The 16,408-nt window shown below is 36.8% G+C and overlaps 1 protein-coding gene across 3 annotated transcripts in view; it reads left to right on the forward strand.

Annotated features, from left to right (window-relative positions):
- Nucleotides 1-3: 3 nt before the first annotated feature.
- Nucleotides 4-16,408, forward strand: part of BORA (BORA aurora kinase A activator) — a 30,107-nt gene continuing 13,702 nt past the window's right edge. The window contains exons 1-6 of one of the 3 annotated variants that reach the window (XM_054446986.2): nucleotides 4-260; nucleotides 1,164-1,331; nucleotides 3,500-3,606; nucleotides 7,197-7,242; nucleotides 10,209-10,290; nucleotides 15,760-15,825. In XM_054446986.2, the coding sequence (XP_054302961.1) occupies nucleotides 96-260; nucleotides 1,164-1,331; nucleotides 3,500-3,606; nucleotides 7,197-7,242; nucleotides 10,209-10,290; nucleotides 15,760-15,825 (634 nt within the window). In that variant the 5' untranslated portion in view covers nucleotides 4-95. Of the gene's footprint in view, nucleotides 265-1,163; nucleotides 1,332-3,499; nucleotides 3,607-7,196; nucleotides 7,243-10,208; nucleotides 10,291-15,759; nucleotides 15,826-16,408 lie in introns of all 3 variants that reach the window. The other 2 variants (XM_063650929.1, XM_063650928.1) reach the window with 2 other exon arrangements.

Here is a 16,408-nt window from a genome sequence, read left to right on the forward strand (position 1 = left end):
TGAATTTGGAGCCTCGTTCCTCTGCGCGGAACGTGGAGCGAGGAGTTGCTATTCGAATTTCCTACGCGGCCTCCGTGCGATTGGCTGGTTCGCGGATGGCGGGACGACACGATTGGCTAGTCGCTCACAAGCCCCGTGCCCTGGTTGGCCCAAGACAGCGCGGAAGCGGGGAGTTAAAGAGTCTGTGCCTGTCGTGGAAGCTGGCCTGGCCCCCGGAGCTCCCTGGAGTCGGTACTGGGGGCTTCGTTTTGTACGCACCGGTAGGTACGCTCTTTGTGGTCCCTGGCCTTTCCTCCTGTCTGAATGGAGAGGTTTCTTTTCCCAGCTCCTGACTTGCCTGCCCGCTTGCCGCTGGTGAATGGGAGCAGTCAGGGAGTAGGTGTGGAAGAGAGGGGCACCAGAAAGAGTGGCCACGTAGGGTTGGGGGCGACGCCTCCTTCGCGCTCCATCCAGCGAAGCCGGCTGCATCTCAACCTTCCAGAAGTAGACTCTTCTCCACCCCACCCCGCCAAGTTGTAGCCTCCTTTGATTGCAAGTAATGCAGTCTCGCTTTCTATCCCGGGAGGGGTGGAGGGGAGGTCTTGGCGAAAGGAGGATTTTTGGAGGAAAGGGGACCCCAGGCAGTTAATTTCCTAGCCCTTGTCAATCATACTTCTCTGGCTAGGACTCATGTGCAAGAAAGGCACAAGCTTCCTCAACTCTTACCTGCTTGCTACAAAGAATTGTTTAATAGCAACTGTAGTTGGATAGGGTATCCGAAGAATGTTCATAATGTTGAGACATGAGATGATGAATTTTAAAAAAATTGTAGCTATAAGTCCTTTAGCTGAGAAGAAATCTGGGCCTGTTGTAACCTTTAGTTTCCTCAGAGGCAGATCTGAATTCATATTTGATTGCTGCGTATAAGCCACTTCACTTCTCTGAGCTTAATACTTTCGCAAAATAATATCACTAATAACTTACTGCTATAGCTTTCAAGGTTATTTCGAGAATCAGTTGAGAACATTTATATGTGATACTTTTTTGTAAGCTGTATCATAGCCCCAAGAGTGTTAGGTTTTGAGTTGTTTTTGTGACACATTTGTCGAGTACATTTTAATAGTTAAAATTAATATCTATGGGACTTTGTAATTTTAACATGCATACTCTTGATTTCTTTTTAGTTTTCTCTCTGTGCTATGGGAGATGTCAAGGAATCAAAGATGCAAATAACACCAGAAACTCCAGGAAGGATCCCTGTTTTAAATCCTTTTGAAAGTCCTAGTGATTATTCTAATCTCCATGAACAAACTCTCGCCAGTCCTTCTGTTTTTAAATCAACAAAATTACCAGTAAGTTATTCCTGACTAGTGTTTACAACTAATTTTAAATGTAAGTAATTACAAATAATTTTAAATGTAAACATCTGTCTTTACAAGGTAAGGAGGAAATACATTATGGAGCATATATAGCTGCAATGTACTTTTTAAAATTGTAGTGTTCATTATAATCTAGTGGTTAGGTTAATAAGTTAGCTAGAATTTTTTTTTTTCTTTTTAAGTTCAAGAACAACATATGTTAGCTTCCTGCAGTTGTGGGTGTAGCTACATTCTGTGGTTGATGATATAGCTACTAGTACATTACAGAAGAAGCTGCATCATCTAATATGCTGTTCTCACTTATTTGGCAAACATTATTTGAGTGTTGCTATGTGTCAGATAGAGTGCTAAGCAGGGATTACACTGTGAACAAGTTAGGATCATTAGGCACAAATCCTTAAGGAGGTTGTACTCCAGTGTAGGGGTCACAAACTTTCTGTTGGGGCCAGACAGTAAATATTTAAGCTTTACAGGTCATTTGGTCTCTGTTACAACTACTCACTTCTGTCTTGTATCACAAAAGCAGCCATAGGCAATGTGTAAAGAGATAAATGTTACTCTGTTCCAATACAGCTTTATTTATGGACACATTTGAATTTCATATAATTTTCACATGTCACAAGATTTTTGTTTGTTTTCCCAACCATTTAAAACTGTCAAAATAATTCTTAGCTTGCAAGCTATTATAAAAAGAAACTAACGTCTATTTTAATGTGTTAAACAGAACTAGATGAGTAATATCAAGACAGTGTGATAGGTGATATGATTAGTGCTTAGCACAATAATAATATGAAGGAAAAGTGTTCTTCAGGATATTAGCAAAGGTTTCATCACTTTATCTTTTTTTTTGGTGGAGATGAGAGTTCACTATGTTGGCCAGGCTGATCTCGAACTCCTGACCTCATGTGACGCACCCACCTCAGCCTCCCAAAGTGCTGGGATTACAGGCATGAGCCACTGTGCCCAGGCCACTTTGTCTTATTTTGCTGTTATTTGCTACACTGGATAAGTTCTTTTGACCTTGGATATTTCAACCTATCAAGTTACTTAGAAAAACTGCAAATAGGGTGGCTGTTTCTGCTACACTTTCATACAGGTTTTACAATGAGCAGTTATGTACAAGTGGAAGGTCGAGCAGTTTATATTGAGTCATTTCATCAATCTGACCTTATGATTTTTAATTGAATCATTAAAATTTATCTCTTGGTCTTACTAAAAATAAATAATAGATTGACGGCAGCTTAATCCTCAAAGTTGGAATGTATGGCATCTTGCGTTTTTAGGACTGAATTTGCCTAGAATATATTTCTAATTACAGATTAGGATTTGGATAAACCTTTAATTCAGTTGCATGGTTGAGTACAGAAAGGCAGCACTGGTTGCCATTCATAATTATTTTAAGGATCAACTATGTTATGAGCTTCTGCAGCCATCTCCAAAGTGACTAAGGACTTTCAGTTCCTTCTTAGTGAAAGTAAAGACGTTTGATAACTGTGAGAGATTTTTACTTTTACATGGGTTTAGTTTATCACACTGATGAGTGTTAATTGTGAAAGTTTTATATCTTTATTACTCTGTTGTGATTTTTCTCGTATTACGTAATTCCAACCCAGGTGAAAGATTCTGATATTTTAAAAGAGATACAGGCTGGGCGCTGTGGCTCATGCCTATAATCCCAGCACTGCCAAGGTGGCTGATGACTTGAAGTCAGGAGTTTGAGACCAGCCTGGCCAACATGGTGAAACCCTGTCTCTACTAAAAAAAAAAAAAAAAAAAACAAAAATTAGCTGGGTGTGGTGGCGGGTGCCTGTAATCCCAGCTACTCAGGAGGCTGAGGCAGGAGAATCGCTTGAACCCGGGAGGTGGAGGTTGCAGTGAGCTGAGATTACACCATTGCACTCCAGCCTCGGTGACAGAACGAGACTCTGTCTTAAAAAAAGAGAGAGATACAATTAAGTCAGTTGATCGAATGTAATATGATTACCCTTTGCCATTGAATTTCATGGTAAAGTCAAATTTTAAAATATAAGCTTTAAAATATTTTCATATTATAACCATTCATATTATTTCTCACATAGGTTAGCATTTTGATGAACTATTTTAGTTTGCCTTTACTCATAAGCTCACTTTCTTTTGTTAAGACTCCAGGGAAATTTAGATGGTCTATTGATCAACTAGCTGTAATAAATCCTGTAGAAATAGACCCAGAAGATATTCATCGTCAAGCTTTATACTTAAGTCATTCTCGGTAAGTTTTCCTTTCTTGCACCTAAGTCTAATAACACTCTTAAGTGAAGAGAGGTAGGAAATTCTAAATGTTGAGTATTTTTCTATGTAAAGGTATCAGGGAGAAAAAATTTTGATGCAGATTTTTCCTATCTAAATGAATTAGTTCAAAGAACTACATTCAGAAAGATTTTCTTGCCAACAGTTCCAGACCTGGGTAGATACCTTTTTCTTTTACAAGTAACCTTTTCCCTCTGCTACTGAGGTGACAGCTCTGTACCCCTAGCACTCAGTTAAGAGAAGAACATTTTGAAATTTGCACTTTTCTACATGGTTGTGGCTTCTGCCATTAACTTGTTTCAGTTTGTCTTTTTGATGGTTTGGGGTAAAGCAAAATGCTGTTTCATTGTTATCTATGTTTGGGGAAACCTAAAACCCCCTTAAAGAGTTACGTATGCATTGAATGGAAGGGTATCCATTAGCAACAGAGTGGTTTTTTAGACATTATCCAACTGTAACAATTCACTTGGAATCTGAATTACATTTTCTAGAATTCTACATATCACCCAGTGCAGTCTTATTTGTTGATGTGTTGTTTAGGTTTCAAGGCACTAATGTACTGCAGATTTAGCTTTTTATTACAAAGTGTAAAGTCATATTATTCTTTTGTAGTTTTAGGGACTCTTGTTTATATGTTTTATAGTCTGATTTTTTAATATTTGAAAAAAATCAAATACATGGTATGACCAGATTTTAATTTGCTGTCCTAAGGTAGACATGTTGTTAGTCCAAAACGAAGGATAATCCTTTTCCCTTTGACTTAAGAATTCAGTCACACAACGTTGCACACATATTGAGATATTCTGGTAAATACTTCCTGGCTTTTCTCCTCCGTCTTCTCTTTGCTTGGTAACATGTTGATCATTCACTCATAAAATTAATGTCCATCCAGACAGAGTGTTAATAGGAAGGGAATAGAATATGGATAAAGCATGAAAGAATTTTAACTTAAATTTAAATAATACCTTTGAGGCCGGGTGGGGTGGCTCATACTTGTAATCCCAGCACTTTGGGAGGCCGAGGCAGGCAGATCACTTGAGGTCATGAGTTCAAGACCAGCTTGGCCAACATAGTGAAACCCCATCTCTACTAAACATACAAAAACATTAGCCGGGCATGGTGGTGCACACCTGTAATCCCAGCTACTCAGGAGGCCGAGGCAGGAGAATCGCTTGAACCCGGGAGGCAAAGGTTGCAGTGAGCTGAGATCGTGCCATTGCACTCTAGCCTGGGGGACAGAGCAAGACTCCATCTCAAAAAAATAAAATAAATAAATAAATAAATAAGTAAATAAATAATACCTTTGAAAGAGAAGGTGAGATGAATATCTAAAGCAAATGAGTCACAGTTAGTGACTAATTTTTCGTTTCACACGAACTTAATATGCTTAATTATTTTGTCTCATTTCTTCAATATATTGAATGATGGACAATTATTATATTGATCAGTCAAGAGATACTTATTGAGTACTGTGAGGGATGGTAAGAAACACCGAAGAAGTACAAGATACTAAGAGTCAAGAGTCAAAAACATAATTAGACCAAAGTTGTAACACAGTGCTTCTGTACTTACTACTAAATGATATACTGTCTGCAAAGGTTTATAAAGATAATCTTGGTGTCTCTTAGTACATAGATTTATCATATAGGAGAATGGAAAAGGTGGGAAAATATTATAATTTAATTTAATAATATAATTCAATGAATGTTTATGGCTTCTACCAAGGATAGTCAATATATTCTTCACACAGCATCTCGTTTCATCCTTAGAAACAAGCAGTGTGTTTCAGTATCTCTTCTTACATATTAGCCCTCTACTTCAATTCTTCCCATCCTTTTCATGCCACCATCCACACAGAAAATTATAACTGTAAAGCATACCAGTGTAAGCAGGTGAGTCTTGGCCATGTAGGTGACCAGTCCTGAGGTCCCCTCTCCTTTGCCACCCTGCAAAGGCTCAACATTCAGGCCACACCTATACCCATATGCATCATACTGGTGTTCAGTGGTATGCTGGTCAGGATGCTCTCCCCTGTATGACTTCTTAGAATCTTCTTTGATCTGACTCTAGAGTATTTGGCCACAGTGATTTTTACCGTTTCCAGCAATCACCTGAGTATTTCATGTTCTTGAAGTCCCTCTGATGAAGTAGCAAAAGGTTTCTGAATGCAGTCATCCTAGTTCAGAGCTTACTTGCTATTTGCTAAGCTTGTTATGTGCTGCCATTTTGACCATGATAAGATGAAGAGAACCATTGATAAGATGAAGGCCATTTTGTTATCCTCAAAATGGCTACTGTTCAAGCTGGGATATGTGGGTTGACACTGTAGTTTATTTTCTCATACTTCTCCCACTTGAAAAATCTACTTAATTTCTGAAATGTATACATTCTCATATAAGCTTTATTAAGCCATGAGCAAGTCTATATGTGAAAAAAAATTCACACCATGGAATACTATGCAGCCACAAAAAGCGTGAGATTGTGTCCTTTGCATGGACATGGATGCAGCTGGAGGCCATTATTCTTAGCAAACTAATACAGGAACAAAAAACCAAACCCCTCATGTTCTCACTTATAAGTGGGAGCTAAATGATGGGAGCACTTGGACATATAGAGGGGAACAGCACACACTGGGGCCTGGTGGAGGGTGGGAGGAGGGACATCAGGAAAAATAACTGATGGATTCTAGGCTTAATACCTGGATGATGAAATAATCTGTACAACAAACCCCCATGACACAAGTTTACCTGTGTAACAAACCTGCATTTGTACCCCTGAACTTAAAATAAAAGTTAAAGAAAAAATTCTGAGACAAAATAATTTTAAATTGTAAAAAAAATATGTCTTACCAATTTACTGATGGAAGGCAAGCATTCTTTCCTGTAATGGAATAAAGAAGTGGTCCTAGAAAGCTAACTGCTGAGTCCTTGGCAAGTATATGCTTTGTGCTTGCGACCCAAAATTTTATATTAAATCTTGTAGCTGAGAAGTTTATGTTGCAGTAATTGCAGATTGTATCAAAGTGAAAAAAAAAATTCATTTGGAAAAAATGTTATATTGTCAATGTTTTATTTCGGATTTAATATTTTTGACTGTTTAGAACTGTGATAACTATCGTCATCTATTTTACAGTAGAAGTTGATTCTAAAATTATTGCCATGATAAACTTGTTACAATTGAAGAGAAAAACTTTGGACAATTTTTAGATGTATGTTGAATTAAATACTTCTTAATTTGTATTCAGGGACAAAGTTTATCAAATTTATATTGTTAAAAGCAATTTAATATCAATGTAAGTCTTTTGAAATAAAGTATCATTCCATTCAAACTTTGAATGGAAAAGAGGAAGGTAAGCCTAATAGCTAACTGCTGAATTTCAGAATACTGCCATTTACTAAAAGTGACAAGATACCACTAGTATTTATTATAAAGTGAGCTTAACATTTGCCAGTTTTCAATGAAGGGAGATTATTTATTTGAAAGGTTATTTTTTTAAATGTTCAACAAGCTTAAGTAATAGCATGGTTATTTTTCTTCTTTATCTTTGTATAGAATAGATAAAGATGTGGAAGACAAAAGACAAAAAGCCATTGAAGAGGTAACTTAAACTGTTACTGATCATTAAACCAGTTAAGGATCAATTCTGCATGTACATCACTTCTTTTAGGAAGACTTTCTTCAATTCCTTCACTGTCCTATCTCCCCTCCAAGCCCTTCGCAGTCCCATCTATATAAAGCACCCTTCAGTACTGTCCTAAGACCAATAATTTCCAGCTATCCCAGTACCTTGCATAGTACTTGTATACTGTTGTAATGATCAGTTTAGTGTTTCTGTCCCCTAGGCGCAATCTTTTTTGGCCAATACTGTACTTCATCCTTTCATTCTCAGGACCTAGCACAATTTGTCTTCCTTGTGCCTTCAAAATATTGATTAGCACAAACTTTGTTTCAAGTTGGAGTTTACGTAGAGAAAGTCGAATATTCTCAGGCCTTCAGAGTCTAGATTGGCATTGGGAATGGCTTTGTCTTTTTTTGTTAATACTTTGGGTTTTTAAGATATTCATGAAATAAAATCTCTTACTGTTAGACAGGAAAGGTATATCATAATGTAGGCTTTTTAAAAAATAAAAATAATTAAGTTTTTTGCTTTTTTCTGTCTGTTGAACTGCCTTTCTTAGCATCTAAATAAGGGTTATTATTATTTTTTTGTTTTGTTTTTTGAGACGGAGTTTCACTCTTGTTGCCCAGGCTGGAGTGCAATGGTGTGATCTCGGCCCACTGCAGTCTCCGCCTCCCGGATTCAAGTGATTCTGCCTCAGTCTCCCGAGTAGCTGGGATTACAGGCATGCGCCATCACACCCAGCTAATTTTGTATTTTTAGTAGAGATGGGATTTCTCCATCTTGGTCAGGCTGGTCTCGAACTCCCGACCTCAGATGATCTGCCTGCCTTGGCCTCCCAAAGTCCTGGGATTACAGGCGTGAGCCACTGCGCCTGGCCCGGCATCTAAGTAAGGGGTTATTTACCTCGTTCTTTCCTCAGAAAGTCTTTATGTGATGGCAGCATTTCTGATTTTTACTTTTCTGCTCCCTCTAGCCCCCTCAACCCTCCTCTGTTCCTTAGCCGTACTTGGCTCTTCCATACCACAAAAGACTATGTTTACTCCTGCCAAACATTACCTACTTCTTCTTCTATCTAGTAACTGCACAGTTTTCATTCTGACTCGATCACTTGGTTCTTCCCCACCTGAATATTCTCAGACTCTCAAAATTTCCAACATTTTGAAAAAATGCTTTCTTTAAGAATCTTTAATTTTAAAGAGAAACCCAGCAGGTAAACTTAAGAAAATTTGTTTCTTTTCAATATATATTTTTGAAAATTGAAGAAACATATACATATAGTAAAAACAGAAAGAAAAAATATAAAATAAAAAGCCTCCTGTTTCCCCATCCCACTTCACGAAGGTAATGACTATAACATTTCTTATGTGTACTTTCAGATTAATTTTACTTATTTAGTGGCATATGTCCTTAAAATATTTTCGACAGTTAGGATTATCATTCTCATACTATTATCGTTCTCATACTGCATCCTCCTTTTTTGCTTCATGATTTTTCTTAGAAATTTTTGATAACCAGCATATACAGATTTTTACATTCTCTTAGCAACAGCATCGTAACCTAGCCCCTGTTGACAGATGTTTAAATGGTGTTTATTATTTTTCTGTCACAAATAATGCTGCAGTGATTTGTATATATATCTTTATATTCTTGAAATGGACTTAGTAAGTCAGAGGCTTTGTGAATTTTCACTTTTGGTAGATTTTACCATATTGCCCTCCTAAAAGGTTATACCAATTTATACTCCTGATTATAGTATGACACTGCTTGATTTTCCATATCTCCAATATTGATTATTATCAGAATTCTTAATTTGTTCTATTCCTATTACTTTAAAAATGACATTTTTTGTGTGTTTGTATTTCTTTACTTTTGAGTGAACTTATACATCACTTTGTAAGTTTATAGGTCCTTTAATTTTTTTTCTGGTAATTGTCTATATCTGCCCCAGTCCACCTTTTTAAAAAAAAAAAAAAAAAGAAAAAAAAGAATCTTTTCCTCATAGATTAATGGGTAATTTAGTTAAGAAAATTAGCTCTTTGTCATATGTATAGCAAAATATGAAGAAAATGTGTTTGGTTACTTGCAAAACCTAGGGAAGGGAAAATACTGTGTTAGAAATGAAAGAGGAAAGAAAAGTATCCAAATGCTCTTTCTCCATTTGAATATACCGGCCAGTAGTGTGCTGGTAAATGTTTAACAACTTGCTCTCTGGTCGTGGAAGGAGTATGATTTATAGCGACTGCTGCTATCCATAGTGTAAGTACTCCAACCATGGCCAATTTCAAGCTACTGATGTGACATCACTGAACGGGAGAGGAAGAATAGTGGCACACCATTATATGTAGGAATTCCACCATACAGATACAAAATACATTATTAATCTCAAGAGCATAGACATTGATAAGTGTATAAAATAATTAGCAAGTGGTGAGTTTTGAATGTTTGTTACCTTTATTTTTAATATATTGTAAGTTTACATAATTTTATTTTTAATATTGGTTTTAACAACTGGTGCTCAGAATTCTTGAAAATTTAATAATCAGATCTTGAGAGCCAGAACAAACAAGCCAGCTTCAGTGCCACCATTCATACTGGCCTACTTGCATATCCCTGGCTTAATATATTCCTTACCTTTTCATCCTTTTTTTTGTAACCGCTTCAGAAAATCCCGGGAAGGAAATTTAAAATACTTTGTCTATGATTAATCCTCTTAGTTTAGTTTGCAAGTTTCAAATTTAACTGGTTGATTTGAAGTATTAAGATTCCTCTTTATATATACTTTGAATTTCTTCCATTTTTCCTTTGGTCATTTGTATTAAAATTTTTGCATACAATTATAAAGTTAGTATATGACATGTTTAATAATTATTTGGAAAAACACAGGTACCGTCTCACATTTTGGGTGGAATTTATGCCTAATTGTATGACTTTAATTTTCGTAGTTTTTCACTAAAGATGTCATCGTACCCTCTCCTTGGACTGATCATGAAGGGAAACAGCTTCCACAGTATCATTCCAGTAAATGTGAGTGTACTAAAAATAATATGAATAAAAATCAAAAAAATCGGTGAATAATCGTGAAGTGCCAGTATATCTGCTTTGTAAGGAGCTTGCTTTAAAATTCTGGATAACATAGAATGTAACTCCTTTTAGGGTTAGAATTAAAAATTTGACTAAAATTTATTGAATTTTTTTTTAGCTGTTATATTCTGAATTTAACTTTTTCTTCATGACTATTGTGAATGTCAGTTATAATGATGGTTATAGAGGATCCATAGATGAAGAACTAGTTGGTACTGAATATAAAGATGAGTTGTTAATGACTTTAGCAGTATTTTGAAGGTTAATATTTTAGATAAAACCCTAAATTGTGTTGCCTTTTGCTAATTTGCTGATTTCTTATAAAGGTAAAGAAAGGATGGAGACTTAATATGACCTCCGGGACAGTGTATTATTGCTGAGTATCTGCAAAATTAATAAGGAAATTAAAGGGCAAGCCAGTAAGCTATCGATTATCTTTCTACCTCCAGGCAATGGTTGTCATATATTTGTTCTCACTGCTCTTTGGGTTGTGAGGCAGTATTCAGGCATCACTTGTATATATGCATCCCTTATCACAGTGGAATTACACTATCTATTGTAGTACACCTTAATTATGCTCTCAGTATAAGAGAGAATGTTTGTTCCATTCTTTATCAAAAAACACAACATAATAATACAACAATAATAGGTAAGCTGGGTTAGTACTTTCTCTATGCCAGGACAGTGCTAAGTGCTTTCAGTAATTTCTTATAACTCATATGAAGTAGGCGTAATTATTGGCCCCATTTTATAGGTAAGAAAACCCCTAGTTTTAGAAAGGTGAGAGCATTTGTCCAGGGTTACAGAGATGATAAAAGTGGGAAAACCTGGATTCAAAATTCTCAAATCAGATGCTGTATTCTTAGCCATTATGAATTAATGGTAGCACACAATAGTAGATGGAAATCTGGATTGTAAAACCTCCTACTTTTATAAACCAGAGAGGTGACCTTGATCAAATTATTCAATCTCTCTGTACCTCAGTCTTTTATTTGTGAAATAAAAGGATTGAACTAGAGTTGTGCATTTACGTCCCTCCTAGCTCTAAAATTGTGTGTCCAGGGTGACATTCTCATAGATACTAGTTTTCACCCCAGATTCTTTATTGTTGGATTTTTTCAACAGATGAATCAACCTTCTTAAGTGATTTTTTAAATAACATTTTTGTATTCCAAGTATCCTGTTTTAGTTCAAGTGATGCAGGATCAAGAAGATGCTTAAAAACACTTTAGACTCTTTGAAACCTAATCAAGCCCACGATAACAGTGCAGTGGTTAATAGGATAGTCTCCAGAGCTGTGCTGTTTACTGTGTTGTTGGGAGACAATTCTCCATAGGCCTCACATTTCTGCACACCTTTCATGAAGTGACATGGACAGGTTCTGTTCCAAACTATCTTTTCTAGGGTGTTTGTCTTGTGAACATCCTTAGAAGGTAGAGATAGTGTGTCCCACCAGAGCAGAGGGTAAGTTTGTTTTGCTGTCCAGTATAGTAAAGATGATGTCTCCCTCTGTAGCAGATTTGTTTGCAGTCTCTTATAAAAGAATGGGATTTCCTAAGCTTGGGGTTCCTTAGCTATGGTGAAAACCCATTGTGTGTCCACCAGCCACCTGGGTATTTTAATTTAGAATCTTTTAAGATAGAGAGCACTCCTCCCATGATTAGGAGAGACACAAGATGGAAATAAAAATTTTATTACTTACAAGTCCTAGGGGTACACAGCATGCCTGAACACCACACACGGAGGTCAGGGAGAGAGAAAGGGACCCATGGGCCAACGCCTTTATTGGTTCCAGGGCATTATCCAAACAGAGTTTCAGTTGGTGGGTTTAAAGCAAGCAGGCATGCATTGAGGAGATCACACAGTGGCTGAGAGGTAGTCACTGTGGCATGTCTGTGTAGTCCATGTGAGATATGAGGGTTGGGGGGTCAGTCAGGTAGGCCATATGTAGCTGTCCCCTAGGGAGGTGGTTACCAGGAGGAATTTATATAAGGCAGATACCTGGATCAACCACATTGAGGTATAGAACTGGAAACTGTGTCGGGGTGAATGAGCCCTGCTTTTTGTATGAGAAAGTCCAACTTGTATGCAGAATTATAAGAATTCACTGCACTGGGCTGTTTCATGTCACCTTCTTGGCACTTGGGGGCAAAGGGAATTAATAGGAACGTTAAGTTCATGCTGCCTGCTGTGCTGAAAATAATGAAGTCCTTTGTCTTTGCCCCCAGAAGCCTCATGTCTTTAGCCAGCACCAATGGAACTTTGACATGTTCACCTGTTAGTTGCCAAGTTGGGTAGAATGTTAGACCCTTTATAGTTCTTGACAGTTGTGGCCACGTGTGACTATTTAAATTTAAAGTTAAATTTTAAAATGGAGTTCCCCATTCACAATATTCACATTTCAGGTACTCAACAGCCATGTGGATATCGAGTAGTATAGATAGAGAACATTTCCATCATCACAGAAAATGTTCTATTGGATGCTACTTTAGGGTCAAGGTTGGCAGCCCTTAAGTGTAAAGGATTCAATAATAAATACTTAAGCCTTTACTGACCACACAATCTCTGTCGGAACCACTCCACTCTACTGCTGTACCACAAAAGCAGCCACTGACAATATGTAAATCAATGTGAGTGTGTACCAGTAAAACTGTATTTAAAAAAATAGGTGAAAGGCCAGATTTGCGCCATGAACAATAGTTTGCTGACCCTTACTCTAGTGTAATATTATCTAGGTTTGAATTGTACCCAGTAAAGCTCACTAGCTGTGCGACTTTAGATGAGTTACTTAGCTTTTCTGTGCCTCAGTTTCCTTATCTGTAAAATGATGGTTATTGTGGTACCGCTAAGATAATGTACCTAGCACATGGTGTTTGGTTATCTACCTAAAGATTAACAAATAAAATGATGAATGAGGGGAAAAGTGGTTTGTTTATACATGTTAGCTTGTGCTGGTAGCATTTACTATTATTAATATTTATGCAGCAAGGTGCTTCAGTGCATATCCTCATGTGTTTTTATTTATGGACTTGAGTGAGAATTTCCCTGGGATATATACGCAGGTAGAGGATTTCTGAGTTATAGGATATATCTTTACTTAATCTGACTACACAGTATTAGAGTGCTCTCTAGAATATCTGCACAGTCTGCATAGCCCCAACAGTCCCTAGGGTTCCTGTGTCCCAGCATCCCTGCCTGCCCTTGGCATTATCCAGCTTTTACATCTTTGCCTTTCCTATAGGTTATTTGACATTCTAAATGATTGTTTCAGTTTTCTTTTTGTCTTCATAGACTAATGACCTTTTAAATTTCATAGAAAATGTCTATTTGTAATTCATTGATATGTTTCAATTGGAGTTGCTAACCTTTTTTTTTTTCCTGTTAATTTCTAAGATACCTTATATATTGTGGTTATATTGGTCTTAAACATTTCAAATGTTATCTCCCATTCTGTCATATGTACGTTACTCTTTGTTCTTGATATCCTGGGTTGCATAGAAATTCTTATTTTGGTGCAGTCAAATCCATCGATTTTTTTTTTTTTTCCTCATTTGATTGTGGTCTTAAACTTGTCTAAGTCCTTCTAGGGGAAACAACCAAAACACTTGGAATAGAGTTGAAAAGTGATGTGATAATGTTGCTGTAGGTGTCTTTCTGGTCTGAGGAAGGCAAGGAAGGCATGCTGGTAGAAGATAAAATTTAAGCTGAGATTTGAGTTAGACTCTTGGAATGCAGGGGAGAAAAGGCAGGGAGGAGAGAGCATAAGATAATACCTAGAAATGAGAGAGATACCTGTTTCTTGTTTGTTTGTTTTAGGTACTCAAATAATATTTAATTAGATGGCAACCATGCTAGAGAAATAGACATGGTTTTGAAAGGCTTTGTAAGCCATTGAAGTGTTTGGATTTTATCCTAAAGACTATTGCAGGGTTTTAGGCAGAGAGAGTATTGATTACATCTGCCTTATAGAAGGTCACTCTGCATGCAGTGACAAAGTCATCTGCATCCAAAATTTTCTTTATTTATTTACCCGTTTTGATAGTATTTCACAGGGAACTTTAATTTATTCAGCAACCCACTTACCCATTTTAAAATTTAGGATTGTTATCTTACTACACTCTATTTTGTCGTTTTATTTTAGAATTCCTGAGTTGTTTCTGGTTTTGGAGCGGGGGGGAGGTTTGTTTGGTCCCCTTGCTTTTTCTTCCTTTTATCTTGCTTATATTAGTCTTTTTTGAAATGGTTTTAGTTTTTGAGTTTTTTTAATCTGGTGATTTTTCAACTTATAAAACTTTAGAGTTAAAATAATTTGCACCCATATTTTTAACTCTTCTTGTGAAAGAAAATGTATGGTTTTATTGATCAAGTTTCAGGTTTTGTCAAAATAATCTGGCATTTTAATCTGTTGAGGACATTGAAGGTAGCTAAAAGGTATCCCTAACCTTTTAAGGTTGACATCATGAAGAGTAACCATCATTTTCTTAAAAAAAATATTACTTTGGGATTCATCAGTCCTACTACTGGGTATATATCCAAAGGAACCAAAATTACTATTTCAGAGCGATACCTGCACTCTCATATTTATTGCTGCATCGTTAATCACAACAGCCAAGATATGGAGTCAACCTAAGTGTCCATCAACAGATGAATGGATTTTTAAAAATGTGGTGTATATATATATATACACACACACAACGGAATACTATTCAGCCTTAAAAAAGAGGAAATTTTGTCATATGTGACAACATATATGAATCTAAAGGACATTATGCTAAGTGAAAAAAGCCAGCCACAGAAAGACAAATACTGAATGATTTCACTTATATGTAGAATCTAAAAAAGTCAGACTCTTAGAAGTAGAGAATAGAGTGGTAGTTACCAGATGGTAGGGAGGAGGGGTCGTGAGGGAGATGTTGGTCAAAGGGTACAAAGTTTCAGTTAGGAGGAATACGTTCTGGTGATCTGTTGCACAGCCAGGTAACTATAGCTGATAATGAGGTGTCATATATTTCAAAATTGCTGAAAGTGGATTTTAAATGTTCCCACCACAAAGAAAAGTATTCGAGGCAATGGATATGTTAATTAGCCTGATTTGCTCTTGTCACAGCGTATACATGTATTGAAACATCACATTGTACCCCATAAATGTATACAATTATTTAAAGAAAAATGTAAAAAAAATATTGCTTGGTGCCTCCTTATTTGCTGTGGTAATCCTTTAGTTTTATCCTTATATTCCCTCAAAGGTAAAAAAATAATAGAAACATACCAAAATATATACTTATATATGCAGATTTTTTTTAATGTTGCAAAATAAGTTTCCACTTTCTTAATTTTTTGCTTTGGAAAAAGTAATGCTAAAGCAAATGAAGAGTATAAAACACAGGATTTTTCACTTAAAATGTCTTACAGGCACTAACATAAATAATGACTCTCCAATTGGAAAAAAGCTGACCATTCATTCTGAGAAAAGCAATGGTGAGTATGAACACAATTTGAAAAGAATTATGTTCCATATTAAGCTACGTTGGATTCTAAACCCAGTTCAGGTAGTAACACTTTACTCTGGAATTGAAATTGTTTCCTTTTTTTTTTTTTTAATTTATTTTTATTTTTTTGAGACAGGGTCGCACTCTGTCACCCAGGCTGGAGTGCAGTGGCACAATCAAGAGCTCATTGCAACCCTGACCGCCCGAGCTCCAGTGATCCTCCCACCTCAGCCTCCTCAGTAGCTAGGACTACAGGCACCCGCCACCACACCTGGCTAATTTTTGTATTTTTTTGTAGAGACAGCATTTCGCCATGTTGCCCAGGCTGGTCTCGAACTCCTGGGCTCAAGCGATCTGCCCACTTTGGCCCCCCAAAGTGCTAGGATTACAGGCGTGAGCCACCAAGCCTGGCTTGTTTAGATTTTTTCAATGAGCTACATAATAACCATATGAGAGCTGACCTTTAAAAACAAGTATAGTAGAACAGATGCATCCAGCCATGTTTTAGAAATAGCAGTAGTGTTTTGTTTTCTTGTTCAAAGCATGTGAACTGATTTCTGGTCTTGGAAAGC

Source organism: Pongo pygmaeus, chromosome 14 (genome assembly GCF_028885625.2).
Source record: "Pongo pygmaeus isolate AG05252 chromosome 14, NHGRI_mPonPyg2-v2.0_pri, whole genome shotgun sequence".
Taxonomy (NCBI): domain Eukaryota; kingdom Metazoa; phylum Chordata; class Mammalia; order Primates; family Hominidae; genus Pongo; species Pongo pygmaeus.